The following is a 25557-nucleotide window of genomic DNA, read 5'->3' as shown; positions in this document are numbered from 1 at the left end:
TCGCCGTCCGGACCGCTAGCGTAAACAGCGACGGTTTGCGGCGAGTTAATCCTCTGCTGAAGCACAGGGAATGTGCAAAAACAATCAGGACATTTGAGGAAGACGCACACAGAGAGGATGTGGTGAACAAAAACCAAGCCAGCACAAGTATTTGGAGGAGAGGGAAAACAGAAGCGGTGGCATTATATCGGGTGTTTCGATCTGTAGCGGGGCTGCGTGACCAAGACAAAGAGAGACATAAAAATACTAATGGTCAGAAATCAATTCTAATGCCTCATCCTGGTAACGTGATCCCACGGTGACGCTTCGATGCTGTCCGCGCAGGACGCTTTGTGGGAGAAAATTGTCATGTTCATGATGAAAATGGCAGCTGCTTAGAATACGGCCTGGCTGTAATCTCTAGGCTTTGTATTTGACCTTCCAGTGACAGTGGAATGTTTTAATTTGTGGTGCGCGTAAACTGCCGTACCAGATGGCAGCACTCTGCTGAGTCCCCGGAACATGACATCTTGAATAAACGAGCAGCAGAAATGTCATCCCGCATGAAAATCCGCATTAGTCAAGTTTTACAGAAGAGATTTCTGCTTTTATCCAAAAACAAGTGCTTAAATATTATCTGAATAAAAAAAAAGTTTCTCCAGTGAATTGGAGGTAGGACAGAATTGAGGGTGAGGTCAAACATTAGAAGCAGTTAAAGGGGAAGTATTGATGTTTTTGAGCTTTAATGTTATTCCCTCATCAGTGTTGCCTTAATTCTTTCATGGATGTTAGAGAAATCCTTTAATCTCCCGATTACCGATTGGGGGATAAGATCAGCTTCATGTGTAAGTATTGACCAATCACCGATTTCCCAAAATTAAGGAAATTGGCACCGATAAATCGGCTGGAAAGTAAATAAATCGGTGCAGCCCTAGTTTTTAAAAAGCTAGAGGGATTAATTTAGAACAGGGGCGTAAAAATCCGTTTCATTTTGGGTCATATCAAAAATCTGAATGTTCTTAAAGGGCCGATTGTAATGATAAAACCCATAAAACCGTTAAAATATTAACAATGTGTGACCTTAAATGTGACTTTTTATTCCTCGCTGTATTGGTCATGGACTTTAATTTGACATCAAGTATGGCTGAGGCAGAAATCAGCTAAATCCAATGTTTTTGACTTAATTTTGAGGAAAAAAAAATTCTAAAATCAGAAATAATGTGGGTATCTGTTGACTTTGTGTGAATGTTGCAGATTTGTGAAAACTTGGAGGAATTTATTGATATAATCTGGAATCTGGAGGGCCACATAAAAAGCTTTGGCGGATCAGATTTGACCCTCGGGCCTCGGCTTTGACACATGGGAATTAAGAAGTCATATATTTCTTAAGTCATTTTTGAGTTATTTAGCATTCTCATAACAACTGAAGTTAACATAGTTACTTTTTTGTGCTTTAAAATTGTGTCCTTCAAGATACAATGTCTCTGCTGATGACCATGTAATTTATTTGATGTGTTTTGCCGTCACTTTAGGTTTACTTAGCTCTAGTTTTAGGTTGAGACAAAGGTTTCAAAAGAACTGCAGGACCTCTAAAAACCAAAACAGGAACCAAAACAAACCCAGGAGAGTCAAAACGAAGCTTTCTCTCTTCTGTTAAAGCAAGAAAGGATGTACAACTGCTCGCTGACGCCAGGCTGTCCTTCTGTAGCTCAGAGGGACGCCACTTTTGGACACACAACAATGCGCAGCAAAGGCTAGTCAGGCCCCACAATGACTGGGACTGCACTTCCTCTACTTTAGCTCTCGCTGCCTGCAGGAGGTATGGGCTTGTTTGATATTTTACAGGAGACACACAGAGAGGCAGGCGGACTCGGTCCAGAGCCAGAAACAGATCGATGTCTGAACACCAGCTTGGTCGGTCGAGGTTTTCAGTGGTTCACACGTAGCTAGTGGAAGCCGTACAGCGTGGGGCTTTTATTACGTGATGAGACATTACCGGAGGGTGTGCTCCAATTCAGGGGGTCACACTCTTAAGCCTCCCTGGTAAGGTCTATTCAGAGGTCCTGGAGAGGAGGGTCTATCGGATAGTCGAACCTCGGATTCAGGAAGAGCAGTGTGGTTTTCGTCCTGGTCGTGGAACACTGGACCACCTCTACACCCTCAGCAGGGTCCTGGAGGGTGCATGGGAGTTCGCCCAACCAGTCTACATGTGTATTGTGGACTTGGAGAAGGCGTTCGACCGTGGCCCTCGGGAGGCCTTGTGGGGGGTACTCCGGGAGTATGGGGTACCGGGCCCTTTGATACGGGCTGTCAGGTCCCTGTATGACCGGTGTCAGAGTCTGGTCCGCATTGCCGGCAGTAAGTCAGGCTCATTTCCGGTGAGAGTTGGACTCCGCAAAGGCTGCCCTTTGTCACCGATTCTGTTCATTACTTTTATGGACAGAATTTCTAGGTGCAGCCGAGGTGTTGAGGGGATCCGTTTTGGTGGCCTTAGGATCGCATCTCTGCTTTTTGCGGATGATGTGGTCCTGTTGGCTTCATCGGAACGTGATCTGCAGCTCTCACTGGAGCGGTTCGCAGCCGAGTGTGAACCGGCCGGGATGAGGCTCGGTGCCTCCAAATCCGAGGCCATGGTCTTGAGCCAGAAAAGGGTAGAGTGCCTTCTCCGGGTCAGGGGGTCGTCCTGCCTCAAGTGGAGGAGTTTAAGTATCTGGGGATCTTGTTCACAAATGAGGGAAGAAGGGAGTGGGAGATCCACAGGCGGATTGGGGCAGCATCTGCCGTGAAGCGGGTGTTGTACCGGTCCGTCATGGTGAAGAGAGAGCTGAGCCAAAAAACGAAGCTATCGATTTACCGGTCGATCTACGTTCCCACCCTCATCTATGGTCATGAGCTTTGGGTCGTGACCGAAAGAACGAGATCACGGGTACAAGCGGCCGAAATGGGTTTCCTCCGCAGGGTGTCTGGGCTCTCCCTTAGACATAGGGTGAGAAGCTCAGTCATCCGGGAGGGACTCAAAGTAGAGCCGCTGCTCCTCCATGTCGAGAGGAGCCAGTTGAGGTGGCTCGGGCATCTGGTAAGGATGCCTCCTGGACGCCTCCCTGGTGAGGTGTTCTGGGCACGTCCCACCGATCAGATTTGACCCTCGGGCCTCGGCTTTGACACATGGGAATTAAGAAGTCATATATTTCTTAAGTCATTTTTGAGTTATTTAGCATTCTCATAACAACTGAAGTTAACATAGTTACTTTTTTGTGCTTTAAAATTGTGTCCTTCAAGATACAATGTCTCTGCTGATGACCATGTAATTTATTTGATGTGTTTTGCCGTCACTTTAGGTTTACTTAGCTCTAGTTTTAGGTTGAGACAAAGGTTTCAAAAGAACTGCAGGACCTCTAAAAACCAAAACAGGAACCAAAACAAACCCAGGAGAGTCAAAACGAAGCTTTCTCTCTTCTGTTAAAGCAAGAAAGGATGTACAACTGCTCGCTGACGCCAGGCTGTCCTTCTGTAGCTCAGAGGGACGCCACTTTTGGACACACAACAATGCGCAGCAAAGGCTAGTCAGGCCCCACAATGACTGGGACTGCACTTCCTCTACTTTAGCTCTCGCTGCCTGCAGGAGGTATGGGCTTGTTTGATATTTTACAGGAGACACACAGAGAGGCAGGCGGACTCGGTCCAGAGCCAGAAACAGATCGATGTCTGAACACCAGCTTGGTCGGTCGAGGTTTTCAGTGGTTCACACGTAGCTAGTGGAAGCCGTACAGCGTGGGGCTTTTATTACGTGATGAGACATTACCGGAGGGTGTGCTCCAATTCAGGGGGGTCACACTCTTAAGCCTCCCTGGTAAGGTCTATTCAGAGGTCCTGGAGAGGAGGGTCTATCGGATAGTCGAACCTCGGATTCAGGAAGAGCAGTGTGGTTTTCGTCCTGGTCGTGGAACACTGGACCACCTCTACACCCTCAGCAGGGTCCTGGAGGGTGCATGGGAGTTCGCCCAACCAGTCTACATGTGTATTGTGGACTTGGAGAAGGCGTTCGACCGTGGCCCTCGGGAGGCCTTGTGGGGGGTACTCCGGGAGTATGGGGTACCGGGCCCTTTGATACGGGCTGTCAGGTCCCTGTATGACCGGTGTCAGAGTCTGGTCCGCATTGCCGGCAGTAAGTCAGGCTCATTTCCGGTGAGAGTTGGACTCCGCAAAGGCTGCCCTTTGTCACCGATTCTGTTCATTACTTTTATGGACAGAATTTCTAGGTGCAGCCGAGGTGTTGAGGGGATCCGTTTTGGTGGCCTTAGGATCGCATCTCTGCTTTTTGCGGATGATGTGGTCCTGTTGGCTTCATCGGAACGTGATCTGCAGCTCTCACTGGAGCGGTTCGCAGCCGAGTGTGAACCGGCCGGGATGAGGCTCGGTGCCTCCAAATCCGAGGCCATGGTCTTGAGCCAGAAAAGGGTAGAGTGCCTTCTCCGGGTCAGGGGGGTCGTCCTGCCTCAAGTGGAGGAGTTTAAGTATCTGGGGATCTTGTTCACAAATGAGGGAAGAAGGGAGTGGGAGATCCACAGGCGGATTGGGGCAGCATCTGCCGTGAAGCGGGTGTTGTACCGGTCCGTCATGGTGAAGAGAGAGCTGAGCCAAAAAACGAAGCTATCGATTTACCGGTCGATCTACGTTCCCACCCTCATCTATGGTCATGAGCTTTGGGTCGTGACCGAAAGAACGAGATCACGGGTACAAGCGGCCGAAATGGGTTTCCTCCGCAGGGTGTCTGGGCTCTCCCTTAGACATAGGGTGAGAAGCTCAGTCATCCGGGAGGGACTCAAAGTAGAGCCGCTGCTCCTCCATGTCGAGAGGAGCCAGTTGAGGTGGCTCGGGCATCTGGTAAGGATGCCTCCTGGACGCCTCCCTGGTGAGGTGTTCTGGGCACGTCCCACCGGGAGGAGGCCTCGGGGAAGACCCAGGACACGCTGGAGGGACTATGTCTCTCGGCTGGCCTGGGAATGCCTTGGGATTCCCCTGGAGGAGCTGGAAGAAGTGGCTGGGGAGAGGGAAGTCTGGGCCTCCCTTCTGAAGCTGCTGCCCCCGCAACCCGACCCCGGATAAGCGGAAGAAAATGGATGGATGTATGGATGGACGGACATTACTTGTAACCCTGTGAGGCATGAAAGCAGGCGGTGAGCAAATGGCGTACACATGGTTGTTAAATGAACAACATGGCGGCAGAGGGGTCAGGAAGTTTCCCGATGCTTTAATGACAGTGGCTTTGAAATCTCTGCATCCTTTTGTGTCCCATCAGAGCATTTAGTGTAAAGTGCCAGGAAGAAATATGACACCAGTTATCTTTATCTGACTCTTTGTTTCTCATGAGAGAGATATTGCTGACAGCAGGATAAGTTCAGATAGGTTTCAATAAGGACACTTTATCTCCTTGAACCAATGAACAGCAAGTCCTCACTTTATAGTGCTTGTTTTCATTTAAGGGATTATTATCTTAATGGTGAGTTTTTTTGGGGAGGAACTTCACTTTGGTATTGAGTTACCTTGTTCAATGTTTGGCATATGAGCAAAAACAACTGTTCCATGTTATTATGGTACAAGTGTACAACTGTAATGTCAAAAGGATTCTGAATAATTTAAGACTTCTATTAATCCCAAAAGGAAATTAAATATTGCTGTAATTAATGTCATCCAAGTTTCTTCAAAGAGTTGCAGAAAATGATAGCTTTAGGCGGGAAGGATCTCCTGTAGCAGTCAGTGTTACAGCATATCTTAAAAAGCCTCTGAATGAAGATACTGTTGCTATTGACAGTCACATGACGTCAGAGGACACTATATCTGCATCAGTGACGTGCAGTCAGGGGAGGCAGGTGAGGCAGAGCCTCACCTGTCATCATGGAAAAATAATAAATAATAATAAAATAATTTATAAAGATATTTTCACCCTGTGGTTTGTACTATAAAGTATCTATTTTTTATTTAATTTAACCAAATCTGATGTTATTTTTCTTCAAAATTGCTGAATTTTCGCATTTTCCCATTCAAATGGTTAGAAGCGAAGCCGGTGAGGCAGCAGCGAGCTGAGCCTCACCTGGGATTGCGCAACCTCTCGCTAACTGCACTGGCTGCCACTCTGAGAGCATGCTCCTCCTGTCTGTACGTCGCCAATAAAATGGTTAAAAACATTTAATGTATGAGCATATTTTCCATAATTTAGCTTATGTATTTAATGTACTGTGTTTTTATTGTCACCAACTGTGTATGTAACGTGTTTCGTGTGCTAAGGAGAGATCAGAAACGGCAGAGAACAGATTTGAGGTGAGGAATTATTCTGCGGCGCGGCTAAGCATCACATGTTAAAGAATAGTCTTTTTGCCCTCCAGCATTGTTCGCATGTGTGAAATTTCCTTATGTAAGCAATAACATGCAGGGGTCTAGATTTGTAAATCCGATTATAATTAAGTCGGTGCCTCACCAGCTATGAACCTCACCGCACATCACTGATCTGCATCATAATCTAATGACTTTGAAATGGTGTCAGCTAGATATCTTTAAAATCACAAGTGAGATCTTGCATTAATGTCAGATATTGAGACACAATTTTTAAACCAAACAGGATTTTTAAACCAAACAAGTAAAATTTAAATTTCCAAACTCAGCACAATTTGATTTCAGTGTCTGTTTTCATTATAAACAAAATGACAAGAAACAACTCCTTACCCATTACGTGAGTCCAGAAACACTGATTGGTCAGCCAGGAAAATTATGGCCAACTGCCCAAGACTTAGTGGGTCTGGCGGAGCAGCTCTGACAAGCTGCTGCAGAGGAAAATAACATCTGATGGTGTTCTAGTGTCAGAAAAGGCTGTTATCAGTAGATGTTGGTGTGTGGCTGGATGGCAGTGTGGGATCTTTGTGGAAAAGCCTGTACAGTAGTCATGTGCCGATAGGAAGTGTCACATGTGAATGCATGTCGTCACATGAGCAGATGAAGTTCTGCTACATTAGGCTGCAGTGAACAGCATAATAAGTAGGCGGAATCAATTTGTACATCAATTTTAACTTTAAGCACAAATGACTGCAAGTGAGTCAGTTCAGTAAGCTCCTTTTGCTTGTAATTCTTCCTTACAGTGGGTTTTATAATCGGAAAGAAAGAAAAGCAAGGCATGTGGCCTCATTTAAATCTAGCAATCTGTTCTATTTGGCTGGGTAAGACTAAGAGATGGATATGGAATTTTTTTTTTTACAATAGATATTTGGTTCCTTCTGCTGCTGTGAGCTCCTGGTCCTCCTACTACGTTCTCTGAGAAACCTGCTTCGCTTTTTTGTCATCAAAATAACAGATTTGGCAGAAAGAGACGTATTTCGACAGGGGGTAAGATGACTCAAACAGTGGTTTTTAAGTGGCAAGGCCTGAATTAATAAACACGATTACGTCAAGTTATTATGTAAGGGCTGGAATAAAAAGCTGGGCCGTTTCAGAAGAGCCACCACCATACTTAGAGGACTCGTTCGACGCAGTTCATGGGTGTTGTGAAGATGGAGAGTGGGTGGGACTCCCACTCGCTGCCTCTCAGCTCATCAAAATAAAAACAGAGAAGTGAACAGAAAGGGAAAAAAGACAATGTGAGGTTGTCAAAGGCCAGGATAGATTTAATGAGCATGATGGAAACTAACTGCTCTGTATTGAGGGAGAATACAGAAAAAGGTAGGAGAGAGAAAGGTGACGTGTCCTTTATTACAAGTCTTTACTTTGGGTTTGTACCAGGTATGTTAGAATATCGTTGCCTCCATTTTAATGAGTATGTTTGGTCCAAAATAAAGCATTGAACGTTGGTCATTAATGATGAGTATTTAAAATAGTTTAAAGAAGGAAAATGTCACCAAAATTAGCCATTTTTAGGGAAATGGTTTACAGATAATGAAAGTCCAAAATGAGTTTCTGTATGGCATTGGACTAATAAAAAGAGGGCTTTATTATTGAAATATTGATCTACTGAAACGTATACTGTTAAGTCTATTGCTGGTACAGTTGTCACAGATTTTTCTGTGAAACAAATTGAAGCTTGGGAAACTGAAATACCTCGGTGCAAAATGACTTGACATGCTACAGGTTGGCATTTGCAAAGCAGTCAATACAGGAATGCCTTTTTGTTTCTTGGCATTTATTGGCTGTACCTCCAAGAGCGAAAAAAAGGAAGACTATAGATGTTAGTTTCTACTGTAGTGCTAAAACAGTTTCCACTGTGTGAAGTAATGCATGTTAAGGTATATTTGGTGTTTGAACTGTTAAACTAGGAAGGTAGAATCATTTTTAGAAGTCATCTCAAGAATTTGCTGATGTTTGCTATTCCACTCAATACTTGGTCAGTACTCCTTTTGCATGAATTAGTGTGCAATGTTTAACTTTGTGTTTAATCAATCTATATTATAAGCAGTGGTAGGTAACACTAACTAAAAAGCACTCTAAAGCACTAATCATAAGCACTAGCTCCACTAATACTGAAGTGCTATACTATACCAAGATGGTGTTTAGCAGGAGCTAACGATAAAGCGCTAAATTCAGCCGTGTTGATGCCCACCATGTCTCACTAGGAGAGCGTGAGGAGGCTTAAAACAATTTATGAATGTGAAATTTTGTGTACATTTTTTTAACTACCAAGGTGGTTTGTTCGTGTCAGAGTTGTTTTCTTCTGCAAATCTCATTTGTTCATTTGTTTTATACTTGCCATTTTCTCAGTTTCTTGGAAAAAAGAGAATTTGAGGCAAGGAAATGGAACTACTGCATAAACGGTCTTCACAAACTTCAAAATAAAAGGTTTGACAATTCCAACGTCTAACTAGTTGAAAAATCCTTAGTTGATAACCAAAACTTCAACACAGATGTTGAACGTCATTCAACAGAAAGTTTCCTAAATACTACACCACTGTAGACTATGAACATTTTTTTTTTTTAAATAAAATAATTAAATAACCTTATGATTTTGATAATATTCTAATTTACTGAAATGTGTCTTTCTTAATATGCATAGTGTTGTAACATTTAATAGCCTATAATAAACTATAGTCCAACTAGTGCATTGCAATACTGATTTTGTAGCTACTACAAATTTAAAGATATTATGCAGCAATACTACAAAGTAAAGTTGAGGCTTGAGATTTTTGGTGAATAGAAATAATTTGCCTTTTTTTTTAAGTCCATATTTTCCTGGAAAGTAAATTCCAGCAGCTGAATATCTAAGAGCCTGAGGAAGATGAGCAAGAGGGCCGACAGCTGAAGAAGACAAAAACACAGTATGTGAACGAAGAAGCAAGAGAATGGAGATCAATAGATCCGCAGAGCTGGCGAAGGGAACCCAGACGCTCTTTTCGGTTGTTTTGTTTGGAGAACAGTAAAGACGAGGCCGTGTCTCTTTCCCTGATCGCCGTCAGAGATTTTTCGAGCTGCTTTCCCGGTGGTTTGGTTGCTATGGTAAAAATCTAAAGGCTGGTCTCCATGCTGAAAGTCCAGCGCAGTTGGCCACAGTGTTTGAAGAAGAGTGTGTGTGTGTATGTGTTTCTTTTTTTGTCTTTATCTCTGTGTGAGATCATATGATCATTACGTCGTGACAGTCCATTGATGACCACTTTTAAAATAACTTTGCCCTCGCTTGTGTGTTCTTGTTGTGACAGTTTTCTGGTTTGAATTCCAAATTTTAATTTTAATTTTTTAAGCAGGGTTACACTTCCTGAACTCGGAAGGACACGCTTCTTTTAAAGCGTTAGTCGTGTTAGTGCGGGAGCTTTTACTCTTCAAGTAATGAAGAAGGTGCAAGGTGAAGTAAATAATGGGAATATAGTGAATGCGGGGGTATCCTTTGCCCTGTCGCTAGGTAACAGTCTCGAGGCCCAAAGGCAAAGCCAGCCCTGGTCTCCATGGCAACATCATTGGTGTGGGGAGTAAATGGACTTTTCATGGTTGTTGTCTGAACTGTATAGTGTCTCGTATACATTACTACAGACAGATCAGATCGACTTTGGAACCGACTGGACGGAAGCAAGTGAGCGAGGTCACATTATGTCTTCACACTCTGTCTCATGTGTTTAATTAAAAACACAGATATTTATTTATCTTCTGATTTTCTATTCCCAAAGCCCATTAGAGGTGACCACAAAGAAAAAGAGAGAGATCATAAGGTGGCAAACATGAGATGTTTGTGTGTGAAGATCTTATGTTGGAAAGCAGCAGACCATTAAAGGTGGTTTAGTCAATTCAGCGATGGAGTGGAAGAGAGCTGCTTTACTCCTCAGTCATCGAAGCTCTTAGACTCAGAGAAGGGGGGCAATAAGTGCACTTTTATCAAATGAAAAGATAAAACGTGTTTTGAAACATGAGCCATTTTTACCTTACACTTTGTTAGTGACTGAAAAGTAGAAGTGAAGAATACGGTGACATCAACATTATCCCTCGCATGGTTAATCTAAAAAGCAGTTTTTAATGTTTCAGCTAAATGGAATGAATTAATAAAGTGCTTTTCTAGACTTGCTGAACAGGGCCTAGAAGGGCAGTAGCCCAGGGCTCCCAGGTTTGGGGCGGGGCTATAGATTTTGAATGTTTTTATAATGAATGGATGTTTTACAATGTAGCTGACAATAAAACTATTAGATGTGCGATTTTTTTTATATTGTTATATTTTTATTAATGCATGCAATAAAATATTAAACAATTCTGAACTTATAAACCATCTTTTTGTCTAACATTGTACCATCTTCCATGGGATGTTTTAAACCTGTGAATGTGTTGGCCTTCCTATTAATGTTTTGTAATTCGCATGAATAAAATTCTTATTATAAATGTTTAATTTTTTGGGTAGGGCACCAAAACTGGCTTTAGCCCAGACCCCCTCATCCGTCTAAATCTGGCCCTGATTGTCAGTATCAGCCTGATCTCTGTATGGATGTAAATTCACTAGGGAATACACACCAGATGGCTGTATCATTAAAGCTAATTGCTCTGTTTGCTAATATAAGATACTAAAGACATTTACAGATATTAACTCCAAATCATTTGAATTACAATAGCTGAATTTGAATGATTTCTTTGGGGAGGGGGGGCACTAAGCTACCTCCATACCTGCTGAACAGCCCTTAAGAAACTTCTAGAAAATGAATCAGCTGTCACAGCTATTTCACTTTGTAATTGTAATTTCACTGACAGTCCTCCGCTCTATCACACACACAAGGCAGGCAGGCAGCATAGACAGCGCAGCAAGCAGGCAGACAAAAGCATGTTTGTGTTCAGGAGAATTTCAAGCACAGTGGGTCTCTATGTATGGAAGCAGTGTCAGGCTCGTCCCAGAGAGGCCGGGGAGGATGATGGGGGTGTAGCTGGAGGGGATTTCACAGACTCTTTTCCTTCCAGCAAGACTACAACAATCATTTAAAATGTGCATTGATCCTCTTACTTTATTTTTATTTATTTATTTTTTAATGTTGTGCTCATGTATGCAATGAAATTTCAAGAGAATATGATCGTTATCAGTGGGAGCGAAGATGCTTTTCTCTGCTTGGAGTTTATTCCATTATATATCAGCCTGTCCACATTTTCATCTTTAACAACGAGTTTGAATGTTTTGAAATATTTTATTATATTACTTAGTATAATATTTCATCACACAAGAGATTGCTATTTATTAAAGTAAGGATGGCAACCTTTTATTAAAATATTTTTCCATTGTTGGGTCCATCAATAAATATTATTACATTTTAACACACCAATCAAAGGCATGTACTGTGTGTAATTTATGAGGTACAAATCATACTTTTTTATGTAACTGCTCATGTTTTTTAGGATTAGTATTTATGTTTGCTATGTTTGTGGAACTGCTGAGAAGTTGTCAATATCTTTCTACCATCACTTTTATCATCATCACAATAACTACCACACCATATCGGGATAAAATTTTAACTTCATATCAAAGAGTATGGACATAACATGACAGACTTTGATTGCTGTGGGCATCAATTTCCAACATAGAAATGAATCTGAATTAAATTTGTATTTAGTGGTTCCACAATATGCAAAAACAGTGGAATAAACATCTGTGCCTCACTGTTAAAAAATCTTTTTGAAAACATCATTGTTTCTTAGCAGACCTTGATTCTTATGCCACACATCTAGGGGGTCTGACTTTAACGGAAGAAATACCCAAATGGTGTGTGTGAAGTGAAAGAATATCCATCTCTGCAGTTTTCTCATAACTGCAAAGCTCAGCATGAAACTTTAAATATAGCTGGATTGCTTCTCCTCACACCATCCACTCCTGCAGGGCATACTGGTTTATGGCATGGCTGATTCAAGTAGTTTACCCTGGTGCGTAGGGATCAGAAGAAGAGGCAGGTTGCAAATTTAAAGAGGGCAACCAATCTACTTTTAAAAACTACTTTTAGTTGGTCCCCTCTAAGGACACTGATAACTGTGGAGCATCTGCCTCAATTTCACCACATCATATCATCCCAGGATGAGTTTTTATTTTTTCTGGGCTACTCTAAAACTTTCATTAGCCTGTTGCCTGGTCCCCTGCTATGAAAGTTTTCTGGGCACGCCACTGCTTGAAGCATTACAAAACTTGTTTGGCATGTCTCCAGCAGCTGGCAAAAAGAGAAAGTTATGAAGTTATGAGAAAGTTATGTAGAAACAAAATCTGTGAACATTGGAAAAGGTGAAAAAAGAAGAGCAAGTCTTTTATTAAATAACATAAACCTATGTAATTCAAGGCAGAGAAAGAGTTAGAGCAGCATGATGTGTCTGCACAGTGAAGTAGGTAGGTAGATGAAAACCGAATGTGTAGCCACTTCATGCGTCGATGTGCTTTTTTCCCCCCTCCACATTCTCGTTAAAAGTACACAAAAGCAGTGACAGTCCATTGTGGTGCAAAGCAAGGAGCGCTCTTGGCGACCTGAGACGAGAGTAGAGGCCTGAGGACCCAACACACACTCTCACACACACATTCTGTCATTGAACTCAACAATTGCCGAGCGTGTGTCTGTACACACAAAGGAACGCAAGCGCCCGGTTGTACTAAGGTGAACGATACCAGCCTGTCCCAAGCAGATGAATGTAGTATTCAAAGCAAGGACAAACACACACACACACACACGCTCACAGAGTAAAATGCACTGTCATCACAGAGCTCTCACCCCGAGGCAGGGACTACAGATCAACCAAACTAACCAGTTGCTTTAGCCACTATGTCTTATTCTGCTGGTTAGCTTAGCAGCTAATTAGCAGCTATTTTGTTAAGATAAAAAAGTGCCACAGGTGGCCCTCTTGTGGCGGCAGTAGGGAGCTTCGTTTTTATGTAGGTCATACTGCTCGTCACGCGTCTTCTGGGTTTTCTGTACATTTTCTCCATTTGTGACGAGGCTGAGTGGATCAGCAGCAGACTGAGCTGAATGCCATTGCCCATGATGCACCACTGCCACTGCTCGCCAGCTGCATGGATGCCAGAGAACGAGGAGGAAGGTGGGGATTGGTTGAAGTCGAGTTGGGGCTGCTGTTTGTGACGAGTGACATGGAAAATTTGTTTAAACGAGGAGGCATATGGGAAATTAAGAGAACGGGATTTGTTCTGATCCAAGATCATGGTCATGCTAGCCTAAAAGCAGCTGTTCTGCTCTGACCTTAAGCACTTCCACAAAACTAATCTGCCGCCTCATTAGGTCCACCAGGGGCCGGAGGACTGAGTTGCTGAAGCAGCCGTGGGGCGTGCTGTTTTTGTATCTTTTCTTTTGTGCAGACAGTGTGCCGGTTCGTAGCAAAGGTTGGTGTGTGACAACAGAGTCAAAGACTTAAGCAAGAGATTCTCACGAGTAGAAACATCAAGGTTTCATGACCTAAAAGCAACAATTATTCCAAAGACAGCCAGTTATGTAATTTATTGCATTTGCTACAACTGTAGCAGAAATTTGAATTAAATACTTCTGTCATCTTCTATTCTTTGTGTAACTATAAAGGGATTACATTTTCATGTTACTTAGGAAGACTATCTTGGCATTGGTGTTCCCAAACACTTGTTGATGGTCCATTAATCAAGGGTATAAATATAAGCATATCAGGTATATTCCTTTTTAAATTATGTGGAATTATCAAGGACCCTTTTTCAAAAAATACTGACACAGTGTCTCTGTATTCACATAACACTGTTTACATCTTTATCTTACAGACAATCTTTTAAAGTTCAGGTATTCACTTTGCTCATAGAAGGGAGTTAGAGTACAGCAAAGGTTTCACTAAAGTTTGGGATATTGTGAGGTCAGAGGGCATTGTAGAGATTCTCAACCTTGTTGCTGTCAAAATTATATTGTATTTTTTTTTAGAGTTTTGGATTTAACTTCAAGTAAAAGCAGGGTTTCCCCCAGTGTATTATAAGAGTGTATTATAAGCCTGGCGGCCCGCCATGCTTTACTAGCCCCGCCGCCAGGCTAAGCGTTGCTTGTTTACGTTTCTAGAAAAAAAATAAAATAAATATATATATATTTTTTTTTTTTTTTAAGCCAGGCTGCAAGCGTCTCTTTTGTTCTTTGCATTTCACTAGCAGAGCAGATTTATTCCTAAATGATAGGTTTATAGTTTATGCATTTAAACCCGACAGCGCGCGGACCAATCACACAGCTGGCGCCTCTGCGCTTTGCCTCGCGCGCTGTTTTACCTAGGCGGATCGCGCACGCCTCCTTTCACTCAAACTGGACACAGACTGACCTGTATGGATATTTATATAAACCTACTGTGAGGAATTATGATCCTTTGGAGAACTCTGGGTAAGAGTTTAAAAACCGCCGCGTTAGCTCTGGTTGCGCAGCTCAAAGTGAACCGCAGGAATAACTTGTAGGGAATTCAGAGGTCGCGTTGTAAAGTGGTGAGAATGATTTATCTTTGTGAAAAAACAATTATATGCGCCGTTTACATCTCAACGCGCTGCCCAGCGTGTGGCTCTGTGTCTGTCTTCCCTGTAAAGTTTATGTCTGTGGTCCCGGTTGGCCGGAGCGTTTGTGGATAACGAGCAGTGCTAACCTCATCATGCAGGTTCAGCCCGGTGAGGAGCTTTCGCGCTCTCCTCGGAGTCATTCATCACGCTGATTTTATATTATTTTTTTAGTATTATTTTTCCGGTTACACGATGCAACAAACCATATCAAATGCGTTGTCTACTTAGAGTTTATGCGCGCGGCCGCACGAAGATCTGAGAAACACATCTCATAAACTCGATCAACCAAAATAGCTTCTGTGACGATTAAAAACTCAATAGACACGAAATGGAACAACTACTAAATCCATAAAGCAACATTAGAAGCAATGAATTAAATCTCCCGTTTGTTGCGCATCTCTGCGTAGTGCAGCAGATTACCTCATCATGCAGGGCCGGTCCAAGGGTGTATGAGGCCTGGAGCAGAATATGACTTAGGGGCCCCTTTTGTTGCTAAAACATCAGCACCTCTAACAGCTTCTGTGTTAGTGAAATATGGGAGAAGGGGGTAGTTTAATTGGCCAGCTTAAAAAGCAATAAGTTATAATCGCAGTTTACTAACTTGTATTTGTAAATTTAAAGATTAAACTCACAGCATCAGATTGTTGCTATGGTAACAAAACAATCTAACTATGAATATTGTTCTTTGAAGTTTTACAAAGTAAACCTCCCAGCTCCTTAAAATCTTGTATTTAAATGTTAAACAATTTAAAATCATTTAATTTATGTATGCCTAAACAATTTAATAAAATGACAGCATTGATAATCTCAATATGCATCTGTGGTCTGTTTTAAAATATTAGCGTTTATGGGGCCCCTGAAGCCCTTGGGGGCCTGACGGAGCTGCTGACTTAATTTGGATTAAACAGAAGTGCAAATATGTTGTTTTTAGACTAGTTGTGGGTTTAAATAGCATTTCACTTGAGATCTTTTCCCCTAACATATAATTACACAGTAATACTTTTACATTTCCTGTCAACTTAATATCTTTTAATACAAAAACACGGTGGACCACCTCGACCACCGGGCTTAGCAAGTTTTCTGGGGGAAACCTTGAAAAGGTATCAATAATTAGTTTTTTCTGTCATTAAAACTAGAGGGAATTGTAGGATCTTGCCAGTTTAATTGAACAAACCTAGAACACTGAAGCCTTCCTTTGTTGTTGAGTACAATCGATGTGCCCCTTGGGTCTTTCTTAATTAAAGTTCCAAACTGTGTTTTGCTCTGGTTGGTCTCTTGGATCAATCTTTTTCTTTCAGCTGCCTTTTAAGAAAAACATTGAGCAGGCCCACAAAATGAAGGCATTTGTGTTTTGGCTTTTCAGGGCCCACCTGGTAGTATGCTATTGTCATTAGCAAAGACTGTTTTCCACTGTGGAATCTGGGAAGTCGGTGGGCTGTGGCGTACGTTTCAATCTGCCTAACAATCTCTCTTCTCTCTTCTTTTATCTGTTGACTTTGAGCAGATCATGGCGGAGTACACCTCTTTGCTCAGCGACCTGTCTGAAAACATAACCAACGAGGACTTGGAGCAGCTCAAGTCAGCCTGCAAGGAGGACATCCCTGAAGACCAGAGCAACAACATCACCTCCTCCAAGGAGTGGTTCAGCTACCTGGAGAAGAACGACAAGCTCGCCCAAGGTGAAAAAGATCAAATTCCAGAATTCTTACAGTGCCCGCCTTGTTTATGTGATTTACCTTCAGTCCGTCTTGATAAAACCAACAGATAACCTGTCTTACATCGAGCACATCTTTGAGATCTCTCGACGGCCGGACCTGCTGACCAGAGTGATAGAGTACCGCACCACTGTGCTCAAGATCTCCGAGGACGATGAGATCGACACCAAGCTCACACGCATCCCCTCCGCCAAGAAATACAAAGGTAAGCACATTCTGGAAGCGTGGATTCAACAATGTGAGAAACAAGTTAGACGTTTCTGGGACTGGCTTGTTGAGACTTGTCCTGTTTTCGATTTTTATTTTTTCTCACCTTCTTTCCTCCTCTGTCCTTCTGCACGGGATCCGCAAATTGATTCCAGCAAAGCACCTTGAAGGGCATCTTTGTTCCTGAAATACACACAGAGGAGGGACAGGCAGGGAGGCGTCTTATGAACGAGAATCTGACATAAGTCTTTTTCAAACACACAACACCTAAGGGTGGTGTGGCAAAAAAAAACATCCTGGCTTGTTAAATTAGATTTAAAGTCGATGTGTAAAGTAAATCAGTCGCCTCTGTGCCAGGCATAATGAAATACAGAGGCAGGCTGTAAGTGGCCAATGCTAGGTGTTGCAGCTGTGTCCCAAATATCAAATTGACTTTTATTTGTAATGATGGGCTTTCTATAAAAGATTTCATTTATTTAAGCACCTGTTACCCTTGCCTCATCTGCTTGTATCTCCGTCCAGGCGGACAAAGAGCAAAGTTAAGGATTATCAAACTGAGAAATGAGAGGAGCAGCAGTCTTCCAAACATCACTGTCTGCCCTCTAGTGGTTAAACAAAGCAATTGCAAGAATGAATTTGTGGTTTTTGTTCCAGTCTTCTCTAACAGGTTTTTGTTTTTTGTCTAATAAGTTTCCAAAGTAAACTTCTTTAAAGCTATGCAGATGATTATTATGTGAAAACCCAATTCTAAGTTAAGCCTCTAAAGCAGATGGGGATATTAAAAAAAGAAACAAAAAACTGATAAGCAAGGAACTTAGTCTGGTGACAGAAGGAAATTTGTGTAGTGTGGGATCTTTTCTCAGCATTTATTATGAAATTGCAAACTTCTCACTTTTCTTGCTTCTAGTTTTGCACAAAAAATTTTAGCAAACTGTCTGGTGTGTTTACCTGGAATAAGCTGCTTATCATACCAACAGAGATTCTAACTTTCATAGCTCTTTTGAAAATCCATGAAAACTTTTCACCTTATGAAATGTATGTTGAAAAATTTTGTAACTGTGACTTTTTAAAATCATTATATACCTTAAAAACAAAAGCTTGGTCCGTCAGTCAAAAGCTTTTTCACTAAAAGTGGAGCACTTAATGCTGCATACGGAGTAACGCTACAATATGTTATAATGTGATAAAATCAGGCTTTGAATCTTAATAAGACATCATTAAAAACTCATTATGTAATAATCGTTGCAAAGTTTCTTGAAATCCTTGAATGCATTTTGAATCGTTTTTCCTTTAACAACATGTAGGTTAATACTGAAGATGAAAAGGCAATGACCAGAAATTCCCCATTTATTGTCCAAAGTTTTGATTTAAATGCACATAGGATCTTCAACATGATAGAAGTATAATGATTAGAATGAACACAAACTGTTAGTGATTTTTTTATGGCATAATGCACCACAAAATTACATTATTTCTAAAAAGAAAAAAAAATACAAAAGTTCTGCATTTTGTAATTAACGGCACAAAATGTAATAATGTTAATATGGATTTTATTACATTTTGCATCAATTACTACATAATGCGGTTTCAATGATTACATTTTGAAGCGCATTTTATATTACATTATTACATAATGCAGCGTTAAAGAGCTATTACATGAAGTAGTGACTCTGGAAGGAAGAGAAAGATTCAAGGAAAGTGGTGACTTGTTTATTGTTGTTGACAACTTTCTTTCTCTGTCTCCTCCTCTCTCCAAATCACTCGCATCTGGAAAAACAAAGACATCATCCGCCAGCCCTCTGAAGATGAAATCATCAAGTTGGCGCCTCCTCCTAAAAAGGCATGAGGTCAATGTCCGGAGTCCCAATCTTGGCACCTTGATTTCTCCACTTCCGGCACTCAAATCGTCCAACCAGCCATTTTCCATCAGCCCTGTTAACCACTCCCACCTCAGCCTCCCCAACACCATTTCCAGACATACACACACACACACACACTCCCCTACCATCCCCTGCCGCATCCCTGCCTCCTTAGGTACCACACTCAATGACACGGGACCACGCAAGACGCTGTCTACAACGTCGACCAATCAGATCGTAGCGACGCAGCCCCTTCCCCAGCTGAGGGGGGATGGGAAGTTGCGGGGCAGGGGAGGAAAAAAAAAAGACACTTCAAGATTAAATTTGGAGATGGACCAACATAGTATGTGTGTGAGGAGAACACTGAAGTCTGTCCTGGATGCTGAGTGGGTCAGTTCTGAATGAGTGTTTCGTGACGTTGCGTGTTCATGTCGTTTAAAGGTCATTAAGCATGAAACAAAAACTAGGCTAACCCATGATGAAGCAGAAATTACAGACCCTGCGTCTGAGCAAAATAAAAGATTACAAAGCTATATTTTATTCTGAAATTCTGGATAAGCCTACAGAACTTAAGATATGAAATTATATTTGTGGGAATAAGTGCAGTGATACTTCACTGCAACTCATAACATGTCTTTGCTAAAGCTAATTTATCTAAATTTAACTTGATTGTACAACATAGCCAAACTTTTAAGACCATATTAATATTTGAGCACTAAAACAACTAAGTGTTTTAGATGATAGAAAACAGTTTCAGAAGATAACCACTAAGTAAGGTTCAATGGTTAAAAAAAATATCTTACACATTGTTTTTTTCTGTGAAGGTGCTTGTGTTAGCTTGTAGCTAGCTGAATAAATATTCGAGCGTGTTTGTGTTAAGAGGAATAGTCTAGATGCCCAACTCACATTTGTCGATTAGCTAAGAGTTAGCATTAGCGCTAAACTTGAACAAAGATTGAGTCGTTTTTGCTTTCCTGTTTCAATACAGTAAGCTGAGCTAAGCTATCTCCTTCAAGCTAGCTACAGGGGAGCTTTCCTAATACCAGAGCGTGGCCCGTGGGAAAATATGTCTCCACAAATCTAGTTGTTCCTTACTACGTCATTAGGTTCATCAAGTTACTTGAAGCTAAATGCTAATATCAAATTTTATCAATGGAAGAGTCTCTGTTCCCCCAAGGCTCTGTGAGCATTCCCTTCACTCTAACACGATTAACGAGGTCATGTTTCAAGAGCAAGAAACATGTCGAATATTTTAGTGAAACATATTTAAAATTGCCGATATTTGCCTTTAGCTTATAGTCACTTCAAAGAGTTATTTACAGGAGATATTTAGCTACAGCATTTATTTCTTCACAATGGAAGATTCCTTTTTGTAGGGAACATTCCATTATTGGGACCAGTCAGAGTGAATGTTCTTTTTAGGGACAGGTTAGAGATGTAAATAAATAATATATTACAAAAACATATAGTAGAAGTAATATAATGCCCAACAGAGTTTATGCTCTGTTGGGCAAACTCTAGCTCTAGCAAGAACCACATATAGGTTCAGTTAGTGTAGCTAGTTTCAATAAAAGTTCAGCTAACCCCAAACTATCTAACATCTCTTTGTAAGCAAAGGGAAGTTGGACTACATTATCCATATGTACATTTTGGGAGAGTTGGATATCGTAGTTGGTTTTCTCGTTATGTAGCCTGTTTTAAGCATCTCCATTGTCATTGTATTTGTCGCTCAGAAAATAATTGACCAGTGTATTTTGAAAGACTACTCAAGGCTTCTGAGAGGAAAAATAATAAAGAAAATCAGTTTTACGTGATCATTCAAATTCCTTACTCGAACTTCAACGGTCCCTATAACGCACACAGCGGCTCATTATCGGACTGCGCCATTTCCGCCATGCACCGACACGAAAAGAAAAGCTAGCAGACTGTTGAATCTAAACTTTAATGACCACTCTTCTGAACACTGTGTATCTTTTCTCCCCACGATGAAGCCTTAGCAGAGTTTTTGCGTTTACTCCCCCTGAATTCTTTGTTTTTTTTCTCCACAACTGTGAGCGTTCAGGCGTGTGAAAAGCAGCGACGGGTGTCGGCGGCACACGCGTTAGGTCAATCAAAGCAGCTCTCCATTTTAAAGAGAGCTGTGTGATTTTTCTTTTTAAAGATTTGCTAAGGACTTCAGTGTTGGTGAGTACAGAATGTGTGTGGTCTATTTTCTTTGTTGTCCTCAAAGCTGTGGGATTTAAAACTGAGGCATCGAGATCTTTCAGTTGTAATGACTAGTTATTTACCTGAGCACTGACTCTGTTCTCGCTTGTATTCCTTTGCCACTATGCTCCAATTCAACCCTAGTGCCAACGATCGAGACGTTTCGTTTGGATCACGATTTGTGTGATCTGTTTTGTTTTTACTTTATATAGCTTGACTTGTATTGTATTGCTGGACAGATTTGTATCCTATGCATCAATGTCTGTAAGAAAAAAACTTTCACAAACTGCAATTTTACAGAATGGAATTCTTTGTTTGTCCTTCGCCCGGGTCTTTGACAGGACCGAGGCTTGTTTTATATTAAATTTGCATGATCTCTTTGCAAAAGATGTGACTTTTGGTCGTAGAAACTTGACAGTAACACACCTTTAGAAAGAGGAAGGGGGGAAAATAGCTGGAAACTGGGGTTAAAAACAAACCTTTTTATGTTTTGGCACTGGACACTACTTTTGCTGCATTATTGCATCCGTTTAATTTTCTATAAGTTTTCCAATACTTCACATTTTAATAACTGACTTTTAATAATTGTTAGTAATATATTTTTGCTATTCATATCTATTATTAAGTATCAAATTTGGTTTAAAGGCATTAAATCGAGAAAATGTTATTGTTTCACTGTTGAGTAAGACATTGCATAATTTAGATAATTTTAACAAGGTTTTTTTGGTAAGTTAATCATCACCAGTTCATATCTTTGTGTTGTTACCAATCTTCTCGTATTCACAAATAACCACGTCATACCTTTGTGTAACGACTGCATGTCAGTGTATTTGTCTTGGTATTGTGAAAAATTCAGAATAATAATTACCAAAAGGCTCAAATCTCCCCTGCAATTTCATTTAATTTCATTTTCCTCTCTAACGATTTGATATTACATCACACAGCCAAGCATTAGTAAATAATTGGCTCTGCTTTATTTCAGGGGTTGTCGAAAAAGCCCGGTGTTGGGAACGATTACAATCTTGGTTGTTAAGATTGTGGCAATTTTTTTTTTTTTAGAACTGAAAATCCTACTGGTACAAAGGGACCAAAACGGCAAATTTGTAAAGTGGTGAATAGGGGAAAATAAAAACAAAGTCTTGAATCATCTTGAAATTTGAAGCAGAGGCTACTTTTTACATGTAATTTAACAAGTAATAGTCAAATATCCCAAATGTGGACTACATGTGTTAAAAACAGCATGTTGAACATCTGAAGTGTCAAATTATTGATTTTTTTCTCCCCAGTTTCCAAGCTTGCCCTTGCTGGACCAAACTTTAGGTGAATTGGTGTTGGCTCTTCTTTGGATTGGGCCGGTTGAACACAAAGTGAATCCATCTCACAGCGTGGCGATGATCTGTGCATAACGCTTATTCCCAGTGTTACAATGCACGCTGCCTTGGCTAAATGTCAAACTAACAGTTCTGTTGAACAAGTTTGGCTATTTGTACAAACCACACCAAAAGACAGATTTTTCTTTGCATGTGTTTCCAATATTTGACACAATATCACTAAAAGAGGTTAGGGGCCAACAATTTTACCTTTTTTTATTTGAAGTAGATTTTGAATACCAGTTTGTGAATTTCAATGTGTGACTTTTTTTTTTTTCCTTGTCTCTCCCAAATAGAATTTCAATTAGTTGGGGACTAAACAACTGTTTGTTTTTGTTCTTTTTTTTGTATAGATTTTGCAAATCTCTTGCTGCCTCATGGTATCCCGATGTACGCTTTGGTTTGAACACTTTTTGAAACCGCGTCTCCGTCAAAATGTGGCTATGCTGAGCTTTTTTTGTTGTTGTTTTTCTCGAAGATTACTTACACCAAGTTTTGCTCCTTAAAGTCCACTCCCATAAATAGCACAGTCCCTCCAACTTTAACACAGCTCACATTTTTAACGTAGCTTAGCTTATTTTCTGTGTAGCCATTGGCGCATAATAACATATCAGCCACAGGTGATGTCAAATTTGGATTTCCATGTACAAAGTACATATCAGCTCGGTAAATGCTGCAAAAGTATAAGCTTATTGTGTTTAAGGTGACTACATGATTAGAACCAATGTGTGAGGCAAACATGCTTTGGACGTATTTAGCATCTGATGCTAACAGTTGACTAAAATCCATTCCAATATTTTCCCTTAAAAAATGAGACTGTGTTTTTTTTTTTTCTTTACATTTTAATTGGTTGTAAATATGTATTTTGGATGTATGTCGCAGTGTTTGTTTTTAAATTGATTAATTTATTTAATGCCTATATATTGTTGTTTTTACATGTCTTGATTTTGTCTTACTAACTGGAAACATGTCAAGGGGTTGGTTAAAAACCATGTAGACCTTGTATTAATTTCTATTACTTTCTTCATTTATGATTTGCTGTTTCAGCTTTGGGTGATGGTTTTTCAAAGGTAAAAAAAAAAGAAAAAAAAAAGAAATAAGTGGTATTCATTTATTTGTATTTTCCAATGTGTAACTTTATGTTCAACTGTGTTGTATTTTGATGAGATGTGTCGTGGTCACTGCTTGTACAACAATTTTCTTTTATTCAGAGTTTCCAAATCATGACAAAAATATGAAGGTTTTGGCAAAAGTTACTACTTTGGTCATTGCTAGCATGTTAGCTCTGAAAAAGAGGGATGAAGTCTCAAACTATTGAAACTAAACTATCCAAATCATTCCTAGGATAAAACTGTTGAGCTGAAAATGAGCATAATGGATTTTAATTGACGTAAACTCAAAACTAAATATGCTACACATCTAGCTAGCAACATATTTTATAGCTAGTTAGCTTGATAAAATCGTTGAGTAGGCTAGGTGAGCTAAATCTTTTAAATCAAAGATTTAAGCAACAAAAATAACAAATGCTAACAAGGTTGTCCTTTTATTACCCTTTTCCATTACTTACAAATTACTAGTTAATTTGTTAATACAATATTTCATTTTACAATGTGCTGTTCAGGGTGTTTTTATTTGCTGCTTTATGGTTCAAGGTAAATTTTAGTGACTAGTCGAAGGGTGTGTGTTTGAGGAAAAGAGGAGGTAGCTAAGCTGAAATGAGTCGAGTAAGTAGTAAGAGATGTGGGAAAAAATATTTAAGATATAAGCTGAGCAAAATATGAAGATTTTTAACATGGAAGGCATCACTTGTTGCAAATTCACAGTTGGCACGGTATGAAGTGAAAATGTCACAATGCAACCTTTGTATAATTTATTTCTTAACCCAACTATCACTGTAATGAGTGCTGGTCGAAGCTGCACAGCAACAAACTAGTGTTTTTTATTCTTTCTTTTCAAAGCAGTAGAATTAAATCTCGTATTACCTGCACACGTTGCAACTCAGTTGAGTTGCAGGTAGCTGGGCTGACCGGACGTAGATGCATGTGGTCGACATTTAGCAAATGTCACGGTGTTCCGGTAAGAGTTTGTGGCTGAATCTGAGATTATCTGAGGGGCGCGCGTACGAGTGTGTGTTTTTGCGATAGACATAAGAAGAAGCTACTTTGAAGTGATGTAGTTTAAGCGCTTTTCGTTTTAAGTTTGTCAGACTGTGTCGGGGTGGGAGGTTTCCCTTAAGGCTGAAAACATTCCTGTGGCGGGATTTAGAGCTTTGATGGCAATCTTAATATTTTTTGAAATGTGAGTTTTTGTGTGTGGACAGAACCAGTGTGACGTCATCACTTATGCATATTTTTGTTGTACTCTTGAGAAAATACGAATATAGACGTTTTGGGTATAGCGCAAATGGTGCAGCAAGCGGCAGTCTGTCTTGTCCTCTTAGTTAGAACGTAACATTCCTAAAATAAAAGTTGTCATGTAGATGTGCTGCTGTTCAATATCGTACACAATTGATTTGGTTTGAGACGATAAAGTGACCCGGCTCTTTCCCAGCGCTATTAACAGGTGTGCTTAATTTACAAGGTAACGAGGAGCGACATTAATTATTCGTTCACGTTCCGCTTACATAACCACGTTAGACGCCATCGGCTCAATGCTGTTACCACTTGTCTGTAAGAGTGCCCTCTGCTGGGGGTAAGAAGTACTTCAGGATCATTTTGCAGTGATTGTAATAGATAAGAGGGAGAAATAATCATATGGCTTTTTTTTTGTCATGATTTATGAGACTGAACTGAAATTATGCCATTTTTGTCATTGTGCTAAAATGAATATATATATATATATATTAAAATATATTTGCTAACCAAAGTTGTTCTGCCTGGTGGATGTTTTATTTTTAATGTAGCTGAGAGGATACCTTATGTAGAGATAACTAATTCAGAGACCTGATGAAATGAGACATCCAAAGTTTCCTTAGGATTGACTTGCATTGAGAAAACTTTATTAGTAAAGATCTGTATTGTTTCACAGATATAACGTCAATTTCCCAATCCAAGATTCATAACATGAACACCACAGCAGTTAAATCAATCAAGTTTATTTGTATAGCACATTTCGGTAACAATGGAGTTCAAAGTGATTTACTATGATAGGCATTTTTCGATAACCTATGTAAAATGAACCACAAGACAACTTATGTGAGTTTTTACCAAGCTTTCATGAAAGGAGAAGACACAGCGGACCGCTCCAGCGAGCTGCCC

The 25557-nt window shown here is 40.6% G+C and overlaps 1 protein-coding gene across 1 annotated transcript in view; it reads left to right on the top strand.

The window, feature by feature from the left end:
* Positions 1-18853, top strand: part of pea15 (proliferation and apoptosis adaptor protein 15) — a 43885-nt gene extending 25032 nt beyond the window's left edge. Inside the window, exons 2-4 of the mRNA XM_008422557.3 lie at positions 16449-16623; positions 16709-16864; positions 18648-18853. Coding sequence (XP_008420779.1) covers positions 16452-16623; positions 16709-16864; positions 18648-18712 — 393 coding nt within the window. The 5' untranslated portion in view covers positions 16449-16451 and the 3' untranslated portion in view covers positions 18713-18853. The remainder of the gene's footprint in view (positions 1-16448; positions 16624-16708; positions 16865-18647) is intronic.
* Positions 18854-25557: the final 6704 nt, after the last annotated feature.

This window comes from Poecilia reticulata, chromosome 18 (assembly GCF_904066995.2).
Source record: "Poecilia reticulata chromosome 18, P_reticulata-male-v2, whole genome shotgun sequence".
In the NCBI taxonomy this organism is placed as follows: Eukaryota; Metazoa; Chordata; class Actinopteri; order Cyprinodontiformes; family Poeciliidae; genus Poecilia; species Poecilia reticulata.
The sequence above is the reverse complement of the archived record's forward strand: the minus strand, read 5'-3'. Positions and strand labels throughout refer to the sequence as shown.